Raw genomic sequence first — 24,456 nt, 5'->3', positions numbered from 1 at the left:
TCTGCACAGAACGATAGGTGATGCTAGCTCCTGAGGAGTAGGAAGTCACTGCAGGGAGAGGCTAAGACTGCAGTGCTCAAAATAAGGACCTTTTGCATACTGTTCTTAGGAACTTTTCTCTTTCTGAATAAAACCAACCATTCTTCATTACTGAGTTCATTTCTAAAGAAGAGGAAATGGAAATTCTGATAAACATCATTAAGTACTGAAAGGATTACCATAAACAGGATGCCAAGCAGGGGATTTAATATTATTTAGATGAAATTTGAATTCTAATGCAGCACTCATGCGCATCCCCTCCTTCTAATGGAGCAGTAAGTTTTAAAAGCCCAATTATATGGGAAAAACACTTCATGCTCAGTACAAGAGTGCTCTGCCCGCTGCCTGCTCATCACTTCCTCTGTTGCCTGCCACAGATGAGTGATGGCTCTGGAGCCTATCTTTAAATTATACCTTGAATGCAGGTTTTTTCATGGCTGGGTTTTCAGGTGGAAGACAAAAGAGAGTGGAAAGTAAAACTACAACAAAAGAACACCCGTCACTCAACCTTTTCTCTTAAGACATGCTTGTAAGATGAATTTTGCATTACTGACCACCAGTCTCCCCTTTAGAGAGGATTTTTGAGCTGTGCTTTAAAGGTAGATGTGAACCCGAACTACTGTGTAACTGGGCTGGTAGCGGGGGACGGGTAAGTGCAAAATGAAAATGTGAGATCCCTTGTTCATAAAGCATTAAAAATATTTTTTTTGAAGAAAGATTTCCTCACATCATGGTCTGTGTTTTAGAGGTACAGGATCTCCACCCTCAGGTGTTGTCACCATACCACACCTACCACCAACCACCCATCATAGTCCAATGTGCTCCCTCCGCATTTTGTTCTTACCCCTCCCCACTTACCTCTCTCTCTCAGGCAGCCTGTTCTATAGTAAGAATTCCAGGAAGCATTAAGATTTCAAAACAGCAATAGCAGAGCAGTAAATAAGATTGGGTTCTGTGTGGCAACCTAGGTCTCCTGTCCAATAAATACAGAAGCAATGTGGCACCCTGCAGGCTTCATAAGGAGGCGGAGAAATCTGGGGTGGACACCCATCAGCTGTGGTGGGGAAGGTGTCCCTAGAAGCAATGAGTTTTAAAATGGTTTCTTCAGTTCTCTTTTTACTTGGAAAAAATATATAACCAAAAATACAGATTTTGTTGATGTGTTGAAAACTTTTCAAAGCAGAAATGATGAGTGGCAATCACTCATGTCACCATGATTGATTGTTCCATGAAAGTAGGTAGGTAAAAACTCTTCTCTCTGGTCTTAGGACCTCTGCATCATTAAAAGACCTCTACTTATTGTGTCCTGAGAGTTTTCCACTGCAAAGAGCAAATTTTCATCCCAGAATGCCTTAAGTAATCGGAAATGTATGAGCTAGCATAACAAGAAGGCAGAAAGTAGGAAGGCTCAAGATTAGTTCTTTCATCAACTTAATGACACATTTGAAGCCTGCTGTTCTTTCCATCTTCCCCTGTTGCCATCCTCAGCTACTTCATCTGGAATCTGGTCTGATCGCAGCCCACCTTTTCTTTACTAAGTTTAGGAAAGAAATTTCCTTCCAGACTTCCAACAAGATTCCTCAGAACCCACAGATATTCCCCATGTCCTCTGGAAGATAAGGGTAGGAGGGGAAGGTTATTGTCAGAATTTGAAGGAGAAAAAATAAATACTTAAAAGCTCTCTGGACATCCTGTGATCTAAGTCAGAATAAGCAACTCAGAGCCCACAGCTAGAGAGCTCCAGACTTGTCTAAAATAATTAAAATAACAATATTTGCTGAAGCTAGAAAGAAAGTTGGAAACAGAACAATGCAAACAAAACATGGCTGAGATGTGTGGGTGCACATCACCGTTTACCCAGAGACGAAGCCAGCAGAGAACCAAGAAGGAACCACATCTGCAATTTGCAACTTGTCTGCTTTATTCTTTTTAGAGATCAAACTCAGTATTTCTCTGCTGTTATAAGAATAATAACAGGAATTCTTGAAGGGAATAATACCAACTCACATGAGGATAAATGTGAGTCACACTTAAGAATTCACCTTCAGGGCACTTTGATTCTGAGAACTCCCGTGTGCCACAGCTTTGTGGAATGGTCCTGGGCCTCCTTCCAGAATTAGAAGAGTTGAGATGTAAACAAATTGAGGACGGATCTCTCTTCAGTAATCACTCATTTGCCATCTTGATTTTTTTCTTTTGACAGTGCATGCTTTCTTTTCATGCACTTTGATGAAATCTGGAGTAGTTGCCAGAAGACAAATGTCTTTAGATGCTTCTTGGAGAGTCATCTGAGCATGACCAAGTTTTCTGCACTTTCTAGACATTCCAAACTTCAGGAATTAAAAAAAAAAGGCAATTAATGATTTAGGTGACAACATGTCTAAATAACCTGATCTGTAGAATTAGAGCAGTAAGCCTTGAATACAAAGAAGTATCAGAAAGAATTCTGGTTTTAGTGCCACAAAAAAAGTAGTATTGTGTAGTTTTCTCTGCAGTCCATTCAGCTGACATATTCAAACCCGAGTATTCTCTAATTGCTTGGAATTCTTTTCTTGCTGTCACTGCAATGTAAAAGAATCAGGACTGCTCTGCACTTATAGCAACAACTAAGAGAGATCTAAACTTGGGCAGAAGCTGACTTGGCTCACAGGCTGATAAGATGACCTGGCGAGTTTCTCCAGGGGTACACAGGAGGAATGGTGGCTGATTCACATGAACGCTGCTTACCTATCTGATCACTCACAAGTATTCCCACCTTGCTTTGCAGAAAAAGGCCAACTAGTGCGCCCTTGGAGGTAAGAAACATGAAGACAGAGAGTTTTTAGCAACTTCATGCTCTAAAGGCACTAAAATATAGCAGAGATAATAGTTCATTATAAGCCAGAGCTCCCAGGAAAGTTTGTTTCATTTTGGAGCAGAGGCAAGTTTGAGTCGGGAGAGCCTCTAGAGGTGGCCTAGAGTATGATCTGCCATCCATTGCTGGAATCTCCATTCTTGCAGTACTCTGTCCACCCCAAACCCCAACCCCACCCTCCTAGTAGAAGCAATATCTCCTTGGTGCCTATTTCTTCATTTATTTGTCTAGTAGAAGAACAGTCACATCCTAGGGAGGAAAAAAACGTAAGATAGTGTCTTGAAGTCTGAAGAAAAGTCACACAGAGTCTCTCTCCCTAGAGCCATAACTTCTACACATAATAACTAACCAGGTAGAATAGTTAGTGCCAACCATAATATGAGAACATACATGAAGAATGTTACCAGAATTCAGAGATAGAAAAGCAATTAAGACCCTAACATCAAAATATGTGCCTGTGGTATTTGTGTCGTGTGTGTTCCCTGTAAACCATTCCCTCAGAGGGGCCCTGGATATGGATGTCTGTGTGGGGTGAACCAAACCTTCCATAGACTGAACTTTATCCAAAACCCCCCACTGAGATGTAAACACTGGAAGGCAGAAATAGTGTCTCTTCTGCTCACTAATGACTCCTGGCAACTATAAATATGCTTGATTTATAATGGGTACTCACCACAACTTGGTGGATAAATGCATAAACTCTGTTGTGTTAGACTTTACAGGTGATAAAGCACAGTAGTACATAGTTTCTAATTTAGCCTCCACAGAGCCCTAAAAGATGGAATATCATTCTAATTTCCATTTTATAGAAAAGTCAGTGTTCAGCTACTGCCTAAAGTAACTTACAACTGTATGAAGTTCCTACTCATCGCATCCAAGTCCTATGCCTTCTTTGTATTTCCAAAATGTTTGCCTTAGGAAGAAGTTGTCTGACGCAAAGTGCCCTCACTAACAAGCTCCCTGTGACTTGTTTCAGGTGGGTCTTTTTCGCAAATCAGGTGTGAAATCTCGCATCCATGCTTTACGTCAAATGAATGAGAACTTCCCTGAGAATGTCAACTATGAAGACCAGTCTGCTTATGACGTAGCAGATATGGTGAAACAGTTCTTCCGGGATCTCCCTGAGCCTCTTTTCACCAACAAGCTTAGTGAGACCTTCCTCCATATCTATCAGTGTAAGTGGTAATAATGCAAATCAGTGTAATCATGTGTACCACCCACTAAAAAAAAAAAAAGAAAAAAATTCTGTAATTGACTTGTAATTCTTTGAAAACATAAAGAAGTCTCTCAAAGTTAGAATTCTTCTTGAATCCTGCTGGAAGAAGAGAAAAGAGATTTAATAGTAAGGAGAGGTCTTTGAGCATCTTACTTTGGTTTTGAGGGTTAAAAGAAAAGTTGTAATCATTCTTTGCTTCTCTCCAGAAGTAAACTTTTGCACGCTTTGATTGTAGAAGTCTCCAGGCCATTTGTCAGGATTTTGGTAATATCTAAAACTAACTTTCAATATACTTTTAGTAAAAATGAAAAGAGGACACTCTTAGGATTTATTTGAGATGTAGGTGTTTTTAACTTTATTGTTTTTTTAAAGTAAGCATTTCCTTGGGATAGGTGAAGTTTGAAGCATTTCTTCAAATGTGTGAAAATGACATGTGTTTTAATGCAGTGTGTGTGTGTGTGTGTGTGTTTTTAAAGATTTATTTATTTATTCATATAGAACTGGGGTACAGGCCAGAGATGTGGAGGGTGAGAGGATTCACCAGAGACAGAGTGGGGAGCAGAACAGGCAGATTGATGAAATACACTGCTGACGGGAGCAGCGGGCGGGTCAGGAGAGGTCTGCCTCGCCATGTGAATCTCCTCCAGGGCAGGCAGAGATCGAACTCATGCTGGAGTGACTTAAGCTTCTTAGTGCTGTGCTTTAACCCGCTGCACCACCAGGGAGGGCCCTACTGTAGTGTTTTTTAATTAGTGAAAAGTAAGCCAACCAAATCAAGATTTAACCTTAATTGAACTGCTTTATGTTCTCTTTAAAACCCTAATTGAAATAATCATTGAAAAATAGCAATTATTGATGAAAAAGTCTATGCCGCTAAAGGTAGTTACAAAGATTAGGAGGTAATAAAATTATGGGAGGATATTATAAACACATAACTTTCCTAGATTCAGTATAGTTATGTTTTAAGTAATTTTGATGGTCAAAGTCCCAGTCTTTTAAAAAATAAAATATTTTCCCTGGAATTGATCTAAATTAAAGAACCCAGCTATAGAGAATTCTGTATTATATGTTTTACAGAGTCCACCATATTGCAAATTCAAAAAGTATTTTAATAAGTACCACCTATACAAACAAGATAAAGTAGTAACCCACTAAACAAATGTTACTTTGTCAAAGTAAATAGATTAAGTTAAATTAATGATACATGTTGTTACTACAAACTCAGAGAGTTTGTCCATGACATTGTTCCTGTATTTTTCAATTAAGTCTCCCTTTAGGTTTGGAAGTAATAACATCTGTGAGTCTTTACATCAGTTCTTGGGTTAAGGTTAACACAAATCTAAGGTTAAACCCAGATTATTTCCAAAAGGCAAATGCCTTCGCCCTTTCTGAGATTCAGGAGCAAGAAACAGTAAAAGTGGGTTTCTTTTAACTGAGCGAACATCTCCAGAGTTCAGCTAATGTACCAGGCATTGTGCTCAACCACTGCAAAGCATCTGGCTGGACCAGGACTTAACCATCTGCTCTTAAGGATCTAACAACTGAAAGAGACAAAATGTATATATAAATAACTCCAGTACAGCAAGATGGAGACGTTCCATGATAAGGTTACAAAGAAAGCGCCAAGTAAGGTGGCTGACATGAGGAATCAGGACTTGGTGGTGAAAATGACGGCTGACAGTTGTGGTATGTGAAGCAAACTGCTTGAGCATGTGTCTGGAGATTACAGGCTCTTCATCTGGTTTGCGTAAATGAAACGGTACAGTGCAATACCAAAAGGCTGAAAAATTCGATGAGAGCCCTATCAAGGAAGGGTATTGAAAATTAAGGCAGATTTTATACTTTACTTATTAGCACTAGGAAATTTTGGGTGTTGAATAGCTTACCAGTTATGATTCTCTCAGCTATAAAGACAAAACGAAAAAATCCAATAAACAGTTGTTCAAACAATAAGGACCTTATGTAATCACACATGACAAGAAATCTGGAAATAATTTCAGAGCATGTTAATTCCACAACTCGATGATGCCAGGACTAAAATCACCCTTTCTTCGCCTCTTCTAAGGTCACAATACGATTGTAACAAGCTATAATGACTTTCTAAAATCACATTCAAAGGTAAAAGCAGGGTGGAAGGGCTTCTCCCTGGGCATCTTTCTCTTTCAATGGGGAGACCAATTTGCAGAAGCTTCTAGCATTTTTCTTGGTCTGATAAGTGAGGTATTACATGTTCTTCCCTAAACCAACCAGTGGAAAAAGGAATGGGATTATATGATTTGGCCAACGTTGTTATCCCCTGAATCTGAGGGCAGAGTTTACTTTCTCTGAACCCACACCTGAGCAGGACATGTGTTTCCTTATGGAGTAAGAGGGGAGAATGGCTGTTGAGTATGCGACCAAACTGGTGGCTACCACAATGGTAAATGACCATCAGAAATTCTATTTTTGACCATCCATCTTGAAATACAGAACTGGGACCAGGCTGGACAAAATTATGAAGGATAAGGGAACTACCACATTAATTGAGGCTTTGGATTGCCTCGGTAACTCCAGCTTCTGAAAAAAAAAATTCACCTTCCAGTCTAAGTTTTGTTGGAAACATGACATTCTAGAGTCAAAGATTTCCAAAATACTCCTGGGGAAGAATGGAACAGTTTTTCCATTTTCCACAGAAATTCTCATTTTAGCTGTATTACTTCTTTGTTGTCAAATGCTTGACTAGAGCAGAGTGTAAAATGGATAATGAAAATATTTGAAATTCTCACTGGTTTACAGAGGGGAAAGATGAAGCAATAAAAAAACAACCCTATGATAGGAATGCATGATGTTGGGAGAATGTACAAGTAAAGAGGGGACAGGGATTGATTTGGAGGATCAGGGAAGACAGAGGTGTTCAGAATAGACTGGATGTTGCATTTGAAGTGCTCACAGTTATTCACAGGCTTACAGATGATCAGTACTTAGACGTACAGATCTAAAATATTTTCCTGAAAGCCAAGAAAAAGGCAGGTACCACTAGGTTGTCATGTACAAATAGAAAGGTCAAAGAGAAGAGGATCAACATGAATGATGAATTTAGAGATCAATCATTGACATTCAAACAAATTTTATAGAAAATGATGGACAGAAGTTATTTTCTGAGGGATAATGGAGTAGGTGAGGAGAAAGGTTGAGACAAGATGAAGCAATGACAGATAAGTTGTTAAAAATGATGATGTGAAAGAGAAGGTTAGAAATCTGAAATTAAACAATATGCACATTAGAAATCTTACCAAAAGCAGCATATTTTAAAGCACTTCGGTGACTCATGTTGAATTTAGATCCCTTCTCATAAACTTGAATTCATTAATATTATCTGGTTCTTCAATACCAGAAATACAAAAGGAAAGGGTTTTGCTATAATTTGAGCCAAATGACTCTTCTCTACTAAACCAAAGTTGATCTTGTGTCAGGGCAGGAGATCAATTTGCAGAAGCTTCCAGCTTCCTGAATACATGCTTGGTCAGGATTTTCCAGAAATTTGACTCGCTGGATGACCGAGACCAGGAGTTATAGTGGACAGGTACTGAAGAACTTGGAATGCTCTGGCTGTCCAGCACATGAGCCACTGGCTGTACCGAAGTCTGTCTGCACAGCAGGTTCCAAATTCCTCTTATCATGCACCCCTACTAAGAGCAAATATCTAAGCATGTATATTTATTTGTAGTAATACAGTTGTACTCTGATATACAATATTGCGTTGTACCCATCATAAAGCACACCCAATTGATTTTTAAAAGATGAAAAAAAACCCTAAATTTCTCTGGAAAATCTAATATTTTCTTCCCACACCTCTAGGATTATTACAAGCTCATTGTCCCACCCCTTTGGAGCACAGACACCTGACTGCAAAAACTTGCTCTAGAACATGGTATTTTAAGAAAAATGACAGTGATAGAGCCAAAGTGAGCTTCTGACTGTATCTTTCAGAGTGAGAAAAGTGAGTCAAGTTAATGAACAGAGGTGGCTGCTAGCACCTATCATTTGCTGTGATATTTAGTTTACTTCATATTGTGCGGCCAATTCCCTTTTAAGCCTGCATGACCAGTGCTAACCTGGGGCGGGATGGGCCTTAGGACCATGCATCCCCCCCTTACTTAGGGAACTCGGTCCCTCTTTTGCCAACTACAACCCAGTCGATAACTTGAAATCTGGAACAGCTAGTGCTGGGTCTATGTCTGAAGTCAATAGTGTTCCTCCTCGGAACCAGCCCTGAATGACCTACTAGCAAGCTGTGCCAGGCTGACCTTCCAGAGCATGTCTCTAGGAGTCAGTCCGGAGGGCCAGTTAGTTGGTTCCCATCCTCATGGTTACCTGTGCCAAGCTGGTGTCATGGCTTGGCTGTCCCATGAGAAGGGGATAGCGAGGCTGCCATCTGCTCACAAAGTGTTTACCAACCAGGTCTCGGGCATTTTGCCAGCAGTGTGGTGGGAGGCCAGAAAAGCGGGAAGCCAGGTTGATGGAAGCCCCAGCCCATCACCAACTTCACAAGAACAGAAGCAGTCTGATACAGATGAGCTGTTAGACTGCTTAGAGAGCGCTGCTTTCCAAGTCCTACTTTACTACTGGGATGTTTCTAGAATCAAATAGTCCACGTTTTGCTTCAGTGCGGCCTTCTCCCAGCCAGGAGGCCTAATGGTGACCTCCTGCTTTGTGCTGTTAGTTGTTGTTGTCACCACCACGATGGCTCTGAGTGTGTCTCCACTTCAGGAAGATGTGGCTGTGCTCACTCCCACCCAGCTGGCACCTTCTGGGCCTGTTCTAATTACCTGGCACCCGCTTTTCCACAGATGTCCCCAAAGAGCAGCGGCTGCAGGCCGTGCAGGCTGCCATCCTGCTGCTCGCTGACGAAAGCAGGGAAGTTCTGCAGACATTGCTGTGCTTCCTCCACGACGTGGTCAGCCTGGTAGAGGAGAATCAGATGACAGCCATGAACCTGGCTGTGTGTCTGGCCCCCTCCCTCTTTCATCTTAATTTATTGAAGAAAGAAAGCTCCCCCAGGTGAGTTTGTCTTGACAACACCAGTAATCCTAAACCAAGTGTTCCCCTACAGTTCATTTTTTTTTTTAAGTCACAATTTATTTCAGGTTGAGAATTTGTCCGCACTCTATTCATAATCAAAAAATCTCCTGAGGCAGCTAAATTTGTGTAACTCAGATTCATAGAATTATCAATGTAGCATTAAAGAATATCCTGGTAATCCCAAGAGCCTGAGGAGATTTGTTTTGTTTTGTGTGTGAGTGGGAGGGAAGGGAGAAGGGGAAAAATGCACAAAATAGTATTTTACAATCTGTATTATAAAAAGGTCATATTTAAGGTCCAAGCACAACAACTTTCAGTGAAGTGGTTTCAAAATTTGGAAAAACAGATTATTTCTACCCCAACAGTTTTTCCTCTCCTTGTATTTTTCTAAGGTTTTCTCATTATGAACTTTCAGACTGATTTGGAATATCTAAGATATGTGCTCATTGTTTTTATTTGGAAATGAGGAAGTCTGGGATCTGGATAACATCTGGGAGAGAATAGAAGAAAAAAAAAAAGAATGAGATCTGTATTGTGAAAAGCTCTTTGGTTTGAGAATCTGCTTAGGACTCTGCTCTTCAATTACAGAGTCATACAGAAGAAATATGCCACAGGGAAACCAGATCAAAAAGACCTCAGTGAGAATCTGGCTGCTGCTCAGGGGCTGGCCCACATGATCGTGGAATACAACAAACTTTTTGAGGTGAGGTGAAAGACTCCAGCCACCTTCCTTATAGCTCTTGGAACTAGATGAGACACTTGAAGTGGCAGTTACATGTATGGTTTATATGTATCTGTGCCTGATTTTATGATGATGGTTGTATACTCTGCAGCTCTGCCATTTGTCTCCAAGAAATATGAGGCACTGGCTGTATAATTGAGGCTTTGACAGCCAGCCTAGGGACTTGATTAAGCTCAGTGTGTGTGTGTGTGTGTGTGTGTGTGAGAGAGAGAGAGAGAGAGAGAGAGAGAGAACAATCCCCTTTGCTAAGAGTCAATGACAGCTAATGAATGCAGCCACTGATATGTTAAAAAGTGACTTTGGCATACATCTGGTGGTAACACTGGCATTTGTAAGTGGGAAAAGTGTGCAAAAAAGGTGAAGTTATTTCTAAGTCTTATGTGATGTTTCCCTTAATAAGTCTCTGTGCTTTACATTTCCTGAGTCCAGGTTTTGCCAACCTGAATAAAAACATTAAAAGGAAAATGGAAAGAATGAATAGGAAGTCATTGAAATGTTTTGAATAATAAATATAGCCTCAGAAACAGCTTTGTTTCCTGGCTCTAGGAAGCTCCCACCCCCATCCCAGCCTTGTCATTGATCTTAGGAAAATGCCTCTTGCCCCCTGGCGCATGGCCTCTTGCCCACACTGTGGTTGTTGGTAGAATTGCTTTGCCCTCTCTTGTAGATTCTCTTTGGCTCAGTGTGTTGTTCTTTCTTGCCTCCATTGGAGCAGGTCCCCCTTGAGATGATAAACCAGTCTCACAGCTCTTATTTGGAGGCTAACGTCCATACTCCCACTCTGAATGAACTGGGGGCCCAAATGGAGGAGAATGGTGCAACTTTCCACACGTATCTGGAACAACTCGTCCAGGGCCTCCAGAAGGAAGCCAAGGAGAAGTTCAAAGGATGGGTCACATGTTCCAGTACAGATAATACAGACCTTGCTTTCAAAAAGGTAATCTCAAGGGTTTAGGAAAAAAAAAAAAAACCCAAAAGCCAAAAAAACCCAAAAGCCAAAAAACCCAAAAAGATTTGTTTGACTTTTGAAATGACTGCTCTGACCCTCAAAATCCTTTCCCCAATAAAATAAATCAAATGGCTACCCTGGCTTGGTGCAAAGGGAACCAATAAGCCATGGTTCTGTTCAAAGACCCCTGTAGAGACATAAGATTGTGGAACCAGACCCCACTGGATCCCACTCCTGTCTCTGTCCCTTGGCCATGTGACTTTGGGCAAGTCACATGCCTCTCTGTGCCTCAGTTTTTTCATTTGTACAATGGGCATAATATATAACTCAGCTGTCAGAAGATGACTATTTAAAAGTCCAATTGAGTTAGAACAGTGCTTGGCACACAATAAGTGTCCTCTCTGTTGATGGTTATTATTTTTATTACTATTATTACTTTTTTTAAGTCTAAGCATTAACATTTTAAGATTTTTTAAACCCAAGATATACAGAATCACTCAAATTACATAGGCAGTGATGTTTCCTGACCGCCTAATGAAGTGTGGTAGGTTTTTTGTTAAAACACTTGACCTCCTCAGCTTTTGATGGTGTCTTTCCCAAGGTTGGAGACAGGAATCCACTGAAGCTGTGGAAGGCTTCTGTGGAGGTGGAAGCACCCCCCTCGGTGGTTTTGAACCGTGTGCTGAGAGAGCGCCACCTGTGGGATGAGGATTTTGTGCAGTGGAAGCTTGTGGAAACTCTGGACAAGCAAACAGAGATCTATCAGTATGTGTTGAACAGCATGGCCCCCCATCCTTCCAGAGACTTTGTGGTTCTCAGGTAAGCTTGACTCTGGGGTTTAACATATTTTTTTTCCAAAACAGGGTAATAAAAACTGTAGATCTGAGCATCTCCCAGAGTAGCACCACCTAAAACCAGCTTCCTCGGAGAACACAAAGTCAGTGCTTATTTGCCTCAGTGAAACCTGACATTACTGTATTTATCCCCATCTTCCTGCCTCTTTCACCCAATTTACAGCCCTGCTGGGCTTCCTTATAGCCGCGTACATTATGGAACATATGGCTTATTAGGTCATAAATTTGGTTCCTTCCCTCAGAAAAGGAACACAGTCCCAGGAGTAGCTGCTGTTTGCCCAGCACTTTCTGCCAAATTATGTAAATTGAATGTGACTGGCTGTTCTCTGATTGTGCCTTTCTTCTCTCCTACTCCCAAAACAAGTCTTAAGTTTGGTCACTCAACACTTCCATGTGTATTTCAAAATTTATCATATAACCTCAGATGCTCATGACTTGTTACCATCTATGAAAACTTTGATACAGCCAAGGTTTGCTAAGACAGTTGCTCAGTCAGGTTTGAGGACCTGAAAAGTCCTGCTAATCTTACATCTAGTGCTAAAATGTCACCTAGGATAGATTTATGGGTTGAGTTCCAGAGCCCTGACCTCTGTGTTTGGAGTAAAATGCTCCACCAATGATAGCAAGTTTGCATCAATGAGCTGGGCACATAGGCTGGTGTGTGAGGATTGAAACAGAAAGAATAGGCATTGAGGAGACTTAGAAGTCCAAATGGAATATAATTAAATTAATATATCCTGGTTTGTTGATAATCAATAGCAAATTCTTTTTTCTTGTGGTTCAGCTTTATGAAAGGATCACTAGTGAAATTCCCAGTTGTTTACTTTAAGTGGTTTCTTTATGAAACTAATTTTTATGGCCAACTAAAGGTTAATTTTCTATGGGCTCTTTATGTCTTTGAAAATGGTCCTATGAACCTTGAATTTTAAGGGTATTTTTTTCCTTAAAAGTATGTGTTTATTTAACAGCTATGGGAACCAAGTGGAGAGAGTCAAAGTTACAAGGGTGACCTGTTACCACAGTTATCATGACACTAGTGGTCTCATGAAAGTTAAACTTCACAGCACCACTGTTGCAAGCAGAAAATTTGATAATGCTTCTAAGATGGGAGCCATGGAGATAGAACTAAAACCCAGCGAGCCTCTTCCCTCCTGATAGAGAAAGCTGAGGGTTGGAGTGTATGCATGCACTTCCATGCATCAAACCTCCCTCCTTCCATCCATCCTGCATACCCACCAGCCTATTACTTCTTAGGATATCACTCCATCACCACATTGTGCCAGGAACTTTTAGAGGCTCTGGATATGATGCAGTGAACACAACAGACCACAGTCAAATTGTTCTCTCAGAGTCTATATGTTATTTGGGAGTCAGTAAATAGTAGAAAGAGGGATAAGTTGCTTTTCCTCTTAGGACAAGATAGGGGAATAGTGAAGAGTAGGACAGGACAGAGGGACACAGCACTGGTCTCTGATCCATAACTTCAAGAAGGTGGATGGAACATAATGTTCTAAGGGGGAAGAACTCAAGAGGATCAATAATGAGCTAGACATGATTCCTGCAATAGGAATTCCTTGAGGTTTTGATACAAGAAGGTAGAAAGTGATGAGAATGGCAGGGATGTCACAGGACTGAGGTTCTTCCTATCTTCAGAAATTCTCCTTGTTTGGACTCACACATGCGTGGGGAGAGTTACCTTATTTTCTTCTTATCTTATCTTCTTCTCCAGTACCTCAGGAGCTTCCAGTGATAGTTACTGAAGACTTTTCCACTTTAGCCCCACATATCTCTACAGTTTCAGTCAATTTCAGTCTGTACTGTTAGTCACATTGTCATACATGAAAAGAAAATATTCAGACCCATAAAGCTCCTAAGTATTTCTGTAGAGCTTGGAACCAACCTCTTGTGGACTGGAGGCACTCAGATGTCTGAAGACAATTAGTAGATCCTCATATGTCACCTTCAACTAAGCATCACCAATTCATTTATCCTTTGACTTGAGTTCACCATCACCTCCTCCAGGAAGCCCTCCCTATATGCCTCCTCCTGCCTCCTATATGATCCCATAACAGTATATGCATAGCAGTATCGCTGTACTTACCATAGTGTTTAAGAGTGCTCTTTGTGAGTCTGCTTACTTCCTGGGCTGTGTATCTGTGTATCTTTGTGTCATTGGTGGCTCCTCAGAGCTGGGCATACCATGTTCTCAATGGATATACTGAATGAGTTCAAAGAGTAAATCCTAATTGTAAAATTATAAGACCATTCCCTTAACAACGCACAGGAGCCTCCGTAGCCTCAGTTGATGTTCCAAAGCGGGGTCTGAGAGCTGCAAAAACTTTTCTGGCCTTGAGGTCCAAAGGTAAAACCCTTGCTTTAAACTATAGTATATGCACTTTCATACAAGCTTATGGAAAGTAGGATGGGAATTTGAGTCCTTGGGCAGGTCTTTATTTATTTCTTACCCTTCACTTTGACTTGTGGGTTGTTTTGCTACAGGACCTGGAAAACTGATTTGCCCAAAGGAATGTGCACACTCGTGTCCCTGTCTGTGGAACATGAGGAAGCCCAGCTCATGGGGGGTGTGCGAGCTGCCGTGCTGGATTCCCAGTACTTAATAGAACCATGTGGTTCCGGCAAGTCAAGACTGACCCACATCTGCAGGATAGACCTGAAGTAAGTATGAACCCCAAAGATGTCAGGCATGGCTTTGCAGTCTCAGTTTTAGTGGCCCGTCCTGATTTCTTATTTCACTACTCCTTTTTTCTTTCACTGCCATTAACATGCATTAACATGCATTTCCTCTTCCCTGCCTTTCCTAAAATTCAGACATTTTCCTGCTGCCCTTCCCTTTTCTTATTTTCCAGTTTGCATTTGTACTCTTCCAGAACAGTACTAACATAACCAAGCACATAGTAGAGGCTCAGTAAATCCAGGCTCCCTTGTGTTTCTCTGAAGCCTGTCTCCTTTTGCAACTCCCTATAATCTCCCTCCTTTGAGAAGAAACTCACTTAAATGAATGCCTCCCCTTCAAGACAATCATGAAGCTGAGTTCTGGCTCTGGGTAGAAATAAACCATCTAGCTCAGTATATTCTAGACTCAGTCTGAAACTTCTCATTTTGCCCTGAGGAACTGGTATCATTTTAAAGCACGGGATCCATACTGAAAAGACAGAATGAGCCCTTGGCAGCCAACGTATTGTCAGGGTACCTGGTGATTGAACGAGCTTCCCAGGCTCAAGGAGCTTCCCAGCCCCATGGTGTATGTAAGAGTATGCCAGCTACTTTGTCTACCATGACAAATTGTTGTGATTTGGAAAAAGACTTTCCCACTTCCTTTCCTACTTCTTTCCCCACAGAGGTCACTCCCCAGAATGGTACAGCAAAGGCTTTGGACATCTGTGTGCAGCGGAAGTTGCCAGAATTAGAAACTCTTTTCAGCCCCTCCTTGCTGAGGGTCCAGAAACTAAAATCTGAGTTTTCCCCAGTGTGACATCAAACTCAGGGAAGAGGAAGTGAAAGCAAGCACTTGTGGGAGAGAGTCTGCTCGTGAGAAAATAAGACACAGAGAGAGAAAGAGAGAGACCTGACTGACATGGTTAATGCTTCAAAGTGGAAACACTGCAAAGCCTGAATGTTGCTGATGCAAGAATTTCTGAGAACCTTTCTAGCCTTCCTGGAGATGGCTGCATCCCTACTAATATAATATTTTTAAAAATGAGAACATTTATCTATATTACTTAAAATTAAATGGATTATTCCTTGTGCATTGCCTAATTTGCTATTTAAAGGCTTCTAAGAAGCGCATTCTTAATTGTAAATAAATGTATATATAGCATATGTACATAGGTGTGTATATCTCTATGTTTATATCTTTACTGTATATATGTGAAATACCAATATTATATATGATTGAATATATTTGAAAAAAAAATGCTTCTGACTCAGTGAGTCCCTTCCTCACATGGTTCTTGCCAGGTTGCTCTAGACTCTGTCACCCCACTGTCCTATTAGCTGAGCAGGATATGCTGCTAACACCGAGATGTAAACCTGTGTCATCTGTCAGTCCATCAGGATGTCTAACCAAAGATTAGCTAACCAAAAGAAAACAGAAGTGTGTTAACTGGTGACAGTTTATTTGTAGTTTTCAAACACTGAGAGTGGATCAAGCGCATTAAAGCCTGCTTACTCCTCCTTAAAGCAAAGTAGTAGGTAAGGAGCCGTTGCCAAATTTCAGGCCTAATTGCAGGTTGCCCCGGGCCTGGCCAGTTGCTGTATCAGTGACGTCTCAGACATCTGTGGGCCACTGTCGTCAGCTTGACTGAGCAAGCAGGTCCCGTCGGTCCCCGCTAGTGAGAACTAAATGTGACTGCCTTCACATATCCACTGCCAAAGAGAGCCTCTATGTTTTATCAAGTTTTCACAGATATTTTATAATGTTAAGTGTCGTTCTATTTGACCAATGACCTATTTGGTCACAGTTAATTGGCATTTTCTTAGCAATGTATTGCACTGAATTTAACTCTAGACACCAGACAGAAAGGAGATGTTGGTCCTTCAAGAGTTTAGAACCATGACAGCTTCAGGGAATTCTTATTTCGCTACGTATGATGTTCTTAAGATGTAGTTCTGTTAAAGTGTTGAAAGACAGGGTTTTAAGCTAACATAAGACCAAAACTATGTTTTTCAATTAGTTTTAGAAAATAAAAAGTTTTCTTAATTCCATGTATCTTTACTAGCCGAACTACCTATGCATTTGACCCAGCCTTATTTATTATTGTATAGACTAAGCAAATTGACTCTCCTTAACCAATTGCTTATGGTCTTGCGTGTGTGTGTTTTAATTGTAACTCAACAACTTAGAGGAAAGATAACTTATTGTGTTTGGTTTTAGGGAGAGAGATTTTCTTCCGTGATCCATGAGAGATTGTTGTATTTTAGCAATTGGTCTTAGAGGGAAAAAGAAAAACTTAAATGAGTGTTTTCCTTTTTGTGTATTGTATGCATTTATGTAATATTTTATCAGCAATGTGCAATTTGGGGAGGAGTAAAAACGTATGTGTGTTTGGTATGGTGCAAAAAAAAATCACACTGTTTGAATTATGAACTAGGAATTTTTTATTTCCATGCCTACCGAAGAAGGTGGCAACAAGCCCTAATTCTCCATTTGGGAAATGTTCTGTAAGCAAAATAAATTCCCTTATGCTATTTATCTTAAATTTAATGCTACATGCTAGGTAACTCTTATATACATAGACGAGAGCTTTACGTGAAGTTTATTCTAGCTTAGCACTGATCCTGCTGCAGAGATGGGACCCCATGTGCTTGGAAGTGGGATAGGCGATATCGTATCACCTAGATAAGCTTCTCCAACTTCAGCATGCATACGACTCACCTGGAGGTACTGTGCAAATGCACACTGATTCAGGCTCAGGTGAGCCTGAGAGTCTGCATTTCTGACAGGCCTCAAAGATGTCCAAGATGCTGGCCAAAAACCTCTCAGAAGCAAGGATCTAGAGGACAGTTGGAATAAAAACAAAGATGGTTGTATTTCTGACTCCAGTCTTCTCTTCAAATTACCAGGTAGTTTTATTTTTATGCACATGCTAATCACATCACTGCTGCATAACAATACGTGCAACTAAAGACAAAAGGAAAAAGATGCATCAAGCTTGTTTGTTAAATATCACAGTATTTTATTCATTGTTATCTTGCCAATGGAAATAAAATATATTGCATTTAAATATTGTACTTGTACCTCATGTGTATTTTTATACCTCAATTGTTGGTATCAATCATCAATTGTAAATAAGTAATTGCCAAGGAAAATAAATTTATATATATTAAATATTTCCTATTTTACATAAAACATGTTGATTTTCATGCTTCATCCTATCAATAGAAAACCTGTTTCATAAGGAAGATTTCTCTCCAGGATAACTTGTTGTAAGCTTAACTCCTCAGCCCTGTGGGCAGTATCTCTCCCAAATCTAAAAATGACATTCACTAACAATCTGGGTGCTTTAACCTGTGTCTGTATTCAGAAGCATTTTTAGAGTGCATAGTTCTTATGTTTGTAAGTCAGAAAAATCATTTATACTATTTTTATTAAAGATTCATGAAGTCTAGTTATATTTCATTTTCGTTGAGTCACAGGATATTAAGATGTAATTTAGTGACTGGACTATACCTCTAGACCATGAAGAGTAAACAGAGCTGACTCTGAGCTTCTTGCTTTCATTGTTTCTGTGTTGTGCTTTGCTTCTAAAGATAACAGAGGTAGGGACTCCCTGGTGGCTCAAGGGGTTAAGTTTCAGCTATCTGCAGTCACTGCCACATGAGTTTGACCCTCTGCTGGCCAGGGAAGTGACCCACATGGCACAGCAGACCTGTCTTCCCCACTGCTCCCCTCATCAGTGCATTTCAGTACATCTGCCTGTTCTGCCTGGTGAACCCTCTCAACTACCAACCCTCCCCCACCACACACACACACACACACACACACACCCCTCTGGCCTGCATCCCAGCTCTGTATGCATAATAAATCCTAAAAAAAGAGAGAGAGAGAGAGATAACAAAGACAAAGGTAGTCCCTAATGAAGCAAGCAGAAGTTCCCAACTGATGCTCAGAAATAGGATACAAAAGTCACAGCTGCACAAAGATCACATGCCCCCATAAAAATAATCCAAACTGCTCTTTGCTTGTCTACCTCATGCTTTCTCCCATTACTGGCAAGTTTTGCTTCAGGCAAAGCAGAGCTTCCATTGGCCCTTTACTTGTGTGTGGAAGAAGAGAATGTGTGGTCACTCTCCTGGACTTTCAATTTTGTCTTGGGACCCCGGGCCAGAAAACTCCAAACTTGATTCTAAGGATACTTCATGAAATTCTTAGATACGAAATTGTTCTTCTGTCTTGGTATTTGACCAAGAGTCAGTAATATGAAAACAAGATAACAGGATAAAATACCCCAACCACTAGAGGGTCATACACTTACACAAAAGCAAAGTCCATACGTGCTGACTACTCAGGGAGAGGAGAAATGAGCACCTGGAGCAACAGTTTGTAAGGTGTCAGTCAATGACATGTGAACAACCGACGCAATACACGTCTGACACGCTTTAGACAGGCTGCATCCTTTGTAGACTGGTCTAAAGACAGTGTTTACAATTCCATCTCTCAGGCCACTTAAATGTCTCCTAACCCATGTCTTCCTGGAGCACTGCTACAAAACCCTGAGTAATGCTATTCCTCTGGTGCAAGATTTCTACTTAGGATAGGGCATAGTTCACAATTCTGAACTTGGAACAGGGAAAGGACATTCGGTGCTGATAGAAGAAACACACAGTGTAGAGCAGAAATGGTACTATATGGTTGATCTCATTATTTGCAGTATCTCTGTTCTTGCAGTTGAATGAACACTGAACTAGTGTTGCCTACAGGCACAGCTAAAAAACCACACCAGCCTGTCTGTTTCAGGCCTTGAAGACCTCCCTTTCCCACCCCTGGCCTCACATCAAGATTGAGCAGAACTTTCTCCTTTAATACCTCTGCACCCCCCCCCCCCCACACACACAGACTGCCTCTGCCATCTCCACTGTATCAGTCATCCCACCTGCTAAAAAGCTGATTGATGACATTTTAATATGAATGAGTTTCAGAAAGAGCTACTCCAGTATAGATTTGCATAATTAAGCCTTTTATCTCTTTATTGGAAATCAGAGGCTTTGTCTAGGTAAAAGGTTTTCAAGCTCAAGCAGGTAGGCAGAGAGCTATTTTTGGCTAAGAAAGAGACTGAAATTATACTACCATAGAACAAACCTGAAATTCAACCTAATCCTGTTGTTCTATGATGACAACAAGTGTAGGCAGAAGGTTTATGCACATTCTCCTGCTCCTCTGGGGATACTGACATTCAGTTGGTGGGTGCTTCACCTTGAACTAAGAGGGCTTCTTAGCAGCTTCCTCCTCCCTGACCCTTCACTCACCAGTCCTTCTCCTCTCCCCTCCCATGGCTTCAAAACTGTCTAAAGTTCACGTTCTCTATGAGTACCCTCTAAGCCTTTGGCTTTTCAAGTCCATCAAGCATTTCCTGAAAAATTTCTCAAGACAGTGTTTGGGATTCAGAGTGTCTAAATTCTACAATGCAGTTACAACAGTGAAGCTCTCCTTCAGGCAGACCCAAGGGAACATCCACAACATGTGCCAGAGAGGTCAAAAGGGGAAAGAGTCAACAGGAAGCAGGGTTCTCACATACTCCAAGACAAAAATTGGAAATACGAAGTGAGGAAGCTCCCAATTGGGGAAAAAAGTAAGACGACTAGACTTGGAGGAATAGTTCACGGACTTCCAGTTCAAACTATCTGAAGAAGGGCCCTCCCTGGTGGTACAGCGGGTTAGAGCCCAGCACTGAGAAGCTAAAGCCACTTCAGCACGAGTTCGATCCCCGCCTGCCTGCCCCAGAGGTGACCACATGGCGTGGCAGACCTCTCCTGACCCGCCTGCTGCTCCCCTCAGCAGTGTACTTCGTAGCTCTGTCTGTTCTGCTTCCCACTCTGTCTCTGGTGAATCCTTTCTCCGCCCCGAACCTCTGGCCTGTACCCCAGTTCTGTATGCACAAATAAATAAATCTTAAAAAAATATATCTGAAGAAATAAAACTGTACCATTGTCTGAAAATAATGATTCTGTCTGGAAAGCAGCCCCTGGAGGTGGCAGAAGCCATCACCGGATTGTGCTGGAGCCATACAGGACCACATTTCTCTTCTAGAACTGCTTCAAACAGACTGATCGATGCTGAAGAAACTTGGGGGTGACAGGAGAGCAACTTTCTTCCTGGTTTTCTGTAAGTTTGCAGTGGGTTCAGCACGCACCCTGTGGTATGTGTGTGCTGTATAAAAGGAATTGGCCATTCAGTGGAGACATCAAACCAGGGAAGTCACATTTCATCTCAAATACAGTTGTTTGCTTCTATTGCTCACTTTTCAGGCTGTCCTAAATCCTCCCTATAAATCTCAAACTTCATATTTTAGAAACCACACACCCTATAATCCTGATGACCAGAAAGCTGTTCAGGGCTCAGATTATGACACTACAGGTTTCGAGAGGGTTTCTTTTACATGGAATGAAGGGATTTGAAACAAATGTACAAGCACTGACAGCTGTTGCTTTATGGGACTGAATGACAGCAAGAGAGGCTGTATTTCTCTGAGGAGACAGGAGAGCACTTTGCAATTTTTGTTCAAGGATTTAGAACTGTAAAATCAATAGCTCCTTGTGTTCCCACATTCCAGCAGCAAGATGCTATGCAGAGGCAGGAAAGAGACTCCTCAAGGTGATGTTGGAGGCAATGAAAGTCAGGAAGAGGATGTCTCAGAGGCTATAACAAGACAGGGTTAAGGCCATTCAAGAGGGACAAGAAATTGGGGCCAGAAGGACCCAGGTACTTGTGCCCTGCTGTGCAATAAGAAAATTCCACTGGACAGCCAGCAGCCTGGCAGTTCACCAGAACAGTTTAATGTCTGCAGAGGGAGAGCCACAGTGAACCAGAACTTCAGACCCAGAAGTTTGAACATCAGGGGAACTTTCTGATGACGTATATGCTATTTGCACTTTATCTTCCAGCCGCAAATCATCGGCTGTACTTATGCAAAACTCCACATTAAGGAAAAAGTGAGAAGACAGCAACAACAGGGTAGGCATTGTAGTCTTGGGATTTCCCTAGGCACACATCTATATCTATGCCATTCAGCTATCAGTCCTCACAAAACCACAATAAAGTAAATACAAGTATTTCTACACTTCAGGAGAGTAAATTAAGGCACAGAAAGGACAAGTGACTTTCCTGAAGCCACCAAGCCAGGACTGAAATTCAGTAATCTGATCTTTCCTTTGCTGCTTCCTTCCCTGAATGGAGGGGGAGGGGGCGGGGAGAAGAGCAGCCTTTCTGTGCCTGGTGATAAAATAAATGAGCAAACATGGAAGTCAGGGAACCATTCTGGCTGTGAGAAGACCTACGATAGGAACAACTGAGATGATCTTCTAAATAGTGGCTGTGAATGTAATGGCAGAGTCTCATAATGAAAAAGACAGCAAGACCTCTGTCTCAGCAAGCTCTCTGCTGAGGCCAGGTTTCAACAGGGAGATAGTGCACATCAGGGAGGCTCAATCTCCTCTCCTTCGCACTGGCAGCTTCTGTTTAGTCCTTCATAGCATCTGTTGGGGAGGGGAGTGCTAATGGTATTCAGTAGGGTCCGTGACATTGTTTAGACGAGGCCAGAGCATTGCCAGAGGGTGCACATCGCATGTGGTGGCTTCTCAGACACACAGCTGGGCCAGTGAGTGATGTAGATAGTTCCCACCCATACCCTTGGCATGCCTGGGTACACTAGGTCTAGGTTCAGAGGCAAGTGGCAGCCTATGCCTTATACTGCGGTTCTCAGCTGTTTGCACAGCTGTCCTATAGGTGTTTTTTTGATTATTTTCTATTATTGTCCCTGTGCACAGAGAACCTTCAGAGCTTGATGAACGTGATTGATAAGAGATGATCAAGATCATTCCTGGCAGTAATAACATCTAAAGGCATTATAATTATATTGTAGTACTGGGAAATGTGACCCCAAAAAAGAAGATTCAAAAATGGGCATAAACCCTAAGAGCAGTGTCAGGGAGGCTTAAACCCAGAAAGTACTGAGATTCTCACCATGGATAGTGGATAGCAAAGAAATGAGCAATAATGGTAAATTAAAAATGTTTAAAGGAATTTTTAAAGATTTTTATTTCTTTAGGCACACAGAACTGGGGTACAGGCCAGAGGTGCAGGGTGGTGAGAGGATTCACCAGAGACAGAGTGGGAAGCAGAACAGGCCGACTAACAAAGTACACTGCTGAGGGGAGCAGCGGGTGGGTCTGGAGAGGTCTGCCGAGCCATGTGGGTCAGCTCCCCAGTAGGGATTGAATTGGCACTAAAACGGCTGTGGCTAGCTTGCTGTGTTGCCCTTTAACCTGCTGGACCGCCAGGGAGGGCCTAAAAAGGGTTTTTAGAGCAAGAATAAAGAAAGGGATAAGCCTCTGAATGACCTAGATCGTATAATGTCAGTAAAATATAAAGGAAAGAAAACAGGACACTCCTTGGTGGCCCGATGGGTTGAAGCACAGCACTATGAAGCTATCACCAGCCACTGCAGCATGATTTCAAATCCCAGCCAGGGAGCTGACTCACACGGTGCAGAGATGTGTTCTGTCTCCCAGCTGGTCCCCTCAGCAGTGTATTTTGTCAGTCTTCCTGTTCTGCTCCCCACTCAGTCTCTGGTGAATCTTCTCCTTTTACCATCCTTATCAAAAATAAACATATCTCTCTTTAAAAAATAAATAGTAAAACAAAACTTGATTAAGAGAGAGATTTTAAAATATGATTACAAATTATTTGACTCTCTTTCCTTAAAGATGTGGAACTTAACTCTCCTCTCCTTAAATATTGCCTAATTTAGTGACTTGCTTCCAAACAATATGATAGAAATAGTGAAGTTATTTTAAGGGTAAATTTTGTTTCTTTTGGATAGAAATGTAGGGATGGAATTATTGACCCACATGGGGGATCTTTGTTTTATTTTTTAAGGGGTTGTCCATCTATTTTCCAAAATGGTGACTCTCTTTCACCCTCCTAGCTGCTAGGCATGAGGATTCCAATTTCCCCACATCTGTATCAACCCTGGTGAGTGTCCACTTGTTACACGATAGCAGCCTTTGTGGGTATGCTGCTCACGATCTAGAATGCTGCTCACGATCTAGAATGCTGTTCACTGTTTTAAATGTGAAGCAAAATAGAAGTTGCAAGTGAGCCCATGAAGTGACAGAATTCAGATAACTCTACTTCTGACCTTCCTATTTACAAACACTCTGCCGTCATTGTTTATTTAAATCCTGCAATTTATGCAATCACAGGTATTAGAAACAGGAACAAAATTATTCCAAAGCCAGATAGAACAATTCCAAACTTTTCCTCTGGCTCTTCCTTTCCTATTGTTGAAACAAGCCCTCCTGAGTCTGCCTGTGTTTAACAATGTCAAACTCAGGTCTCTGAGTTCACTTTCTTGTAAATGAAAATGTTTTTCAAAGGATAGATAACAAATGTTAATTTGAAGCATCCGTGTTTTCTACTAAACCTCAGCAGTAATTGTAGCAATTGATTGGAACAGAGAAAAATAAAACATTTTCCCGGGGAAGACTATTTCACCACTAAAATTAATTCGAATTGCCAAATCATGTTAATAATAAAAAGCAGATCAAGTTTCAGTGGGTTTTCCGACGTTTTTTAATTCTTGTAATTGTTGCATCAGGCAGATGCTTCTACCACTCAACTCTCGGTACCCCTCACTGCTAAGAACTACTCCCCATTGTCCCTGAAGGACCTGTGAGCATGAAGAGAAACTGGAAATTCTTACAGACCAGTAAGCATATTTCTTTAGATTTATTTATACATTTTTTTAAAGATTTATTTATTTGTGCATACAGAACTGGGGTACAGGCCAGAGGCTCAGGGGCAGTGAGAGGCTTCACCAGAGACAGAGCGGGGAGCAGAACAGGCAGATCGAACAGACGAAGTACGAAGTTCACTGCTGAGGGGAGCAGCGGGCGGGTCAGGAGAGGTCTGCCGCGCCATGTGGTCACCTCCGGGGCAGGCGGGGATCGAACTCGTGCTGAAGTGGCTTTAGATTCTCAGTGCTGTGCTTTAACCCGCTGCGC

At 41.5% G+C, this 24,456-nt stretch overlaps 1 protein-coding gene across 2 annotated transcripts in view; it reads left to right on the top strand.

Moving 5' to 3' along the window:
* Window positions 1-17,809, top strand: part of STARD13 (StAR-related lipid transfer (START) domain containing 13) — a 156,850-nt gene extending 139,041 nt beyond the window's left edge. For both annotated transcript variants that reach the window (XM_012723221.1, XM_004680197.2), the window contains 7 exons: window positions 3,870-4,068; window positions 8,939-9,149; window positions 9,759-9,873; window positions 10,628-10,849; window positions 11,463-11,680; window positions 14,215-14,391; window positions 15,075-17,809. In XM_012723221.1, the coding sequence (XP_012578675.1) occupies window positions 3,870-4,068; window positions 8,939-9,149; window positions 9,759-9,873; window positions 10,628-10,849; window positions 11,463-11,680; window positions 14,215-14,391; window positions 15,075-15,192 (1,260 nt within the window). In that variant the 3' untranslated portion in view covers window positions 15,193-17,809. The remainder of the gene's footprint in view (window positions 1-3,869; window positions 4,069-8,938; window positions 9,150-9,758; window positions 9,874-10,627; window positions 10,850-11,462; window positions 11,681-14,214; window positions 14,392-15,074) is intronic.
* The last annotated feature ends 6,647 nt before the right edge of the window (window positions 17,810-24,456 follow it).

Source organism: Condylura cristata, unplaced genomic scaffold (assembly GCF_000260355.1).
Source record: "Condylura cristata isolate star-nosed mole 26May11 unplaced genomic scaffold, ConCri1.0 scaffold00010, whole genome shotgun sequence".
NCBI classification, from domain to species: Eukaryota; Metazoa; Chordata; class Mammalia; order Eulipotyphla; family Talpidae; genus Condylura; species Condylura cristata.
The sequence above is the reverse complement of the archived record's forward strand: the minus strand, read 5'-3'. Positions and strand labels throughout refer to the sequence as shown.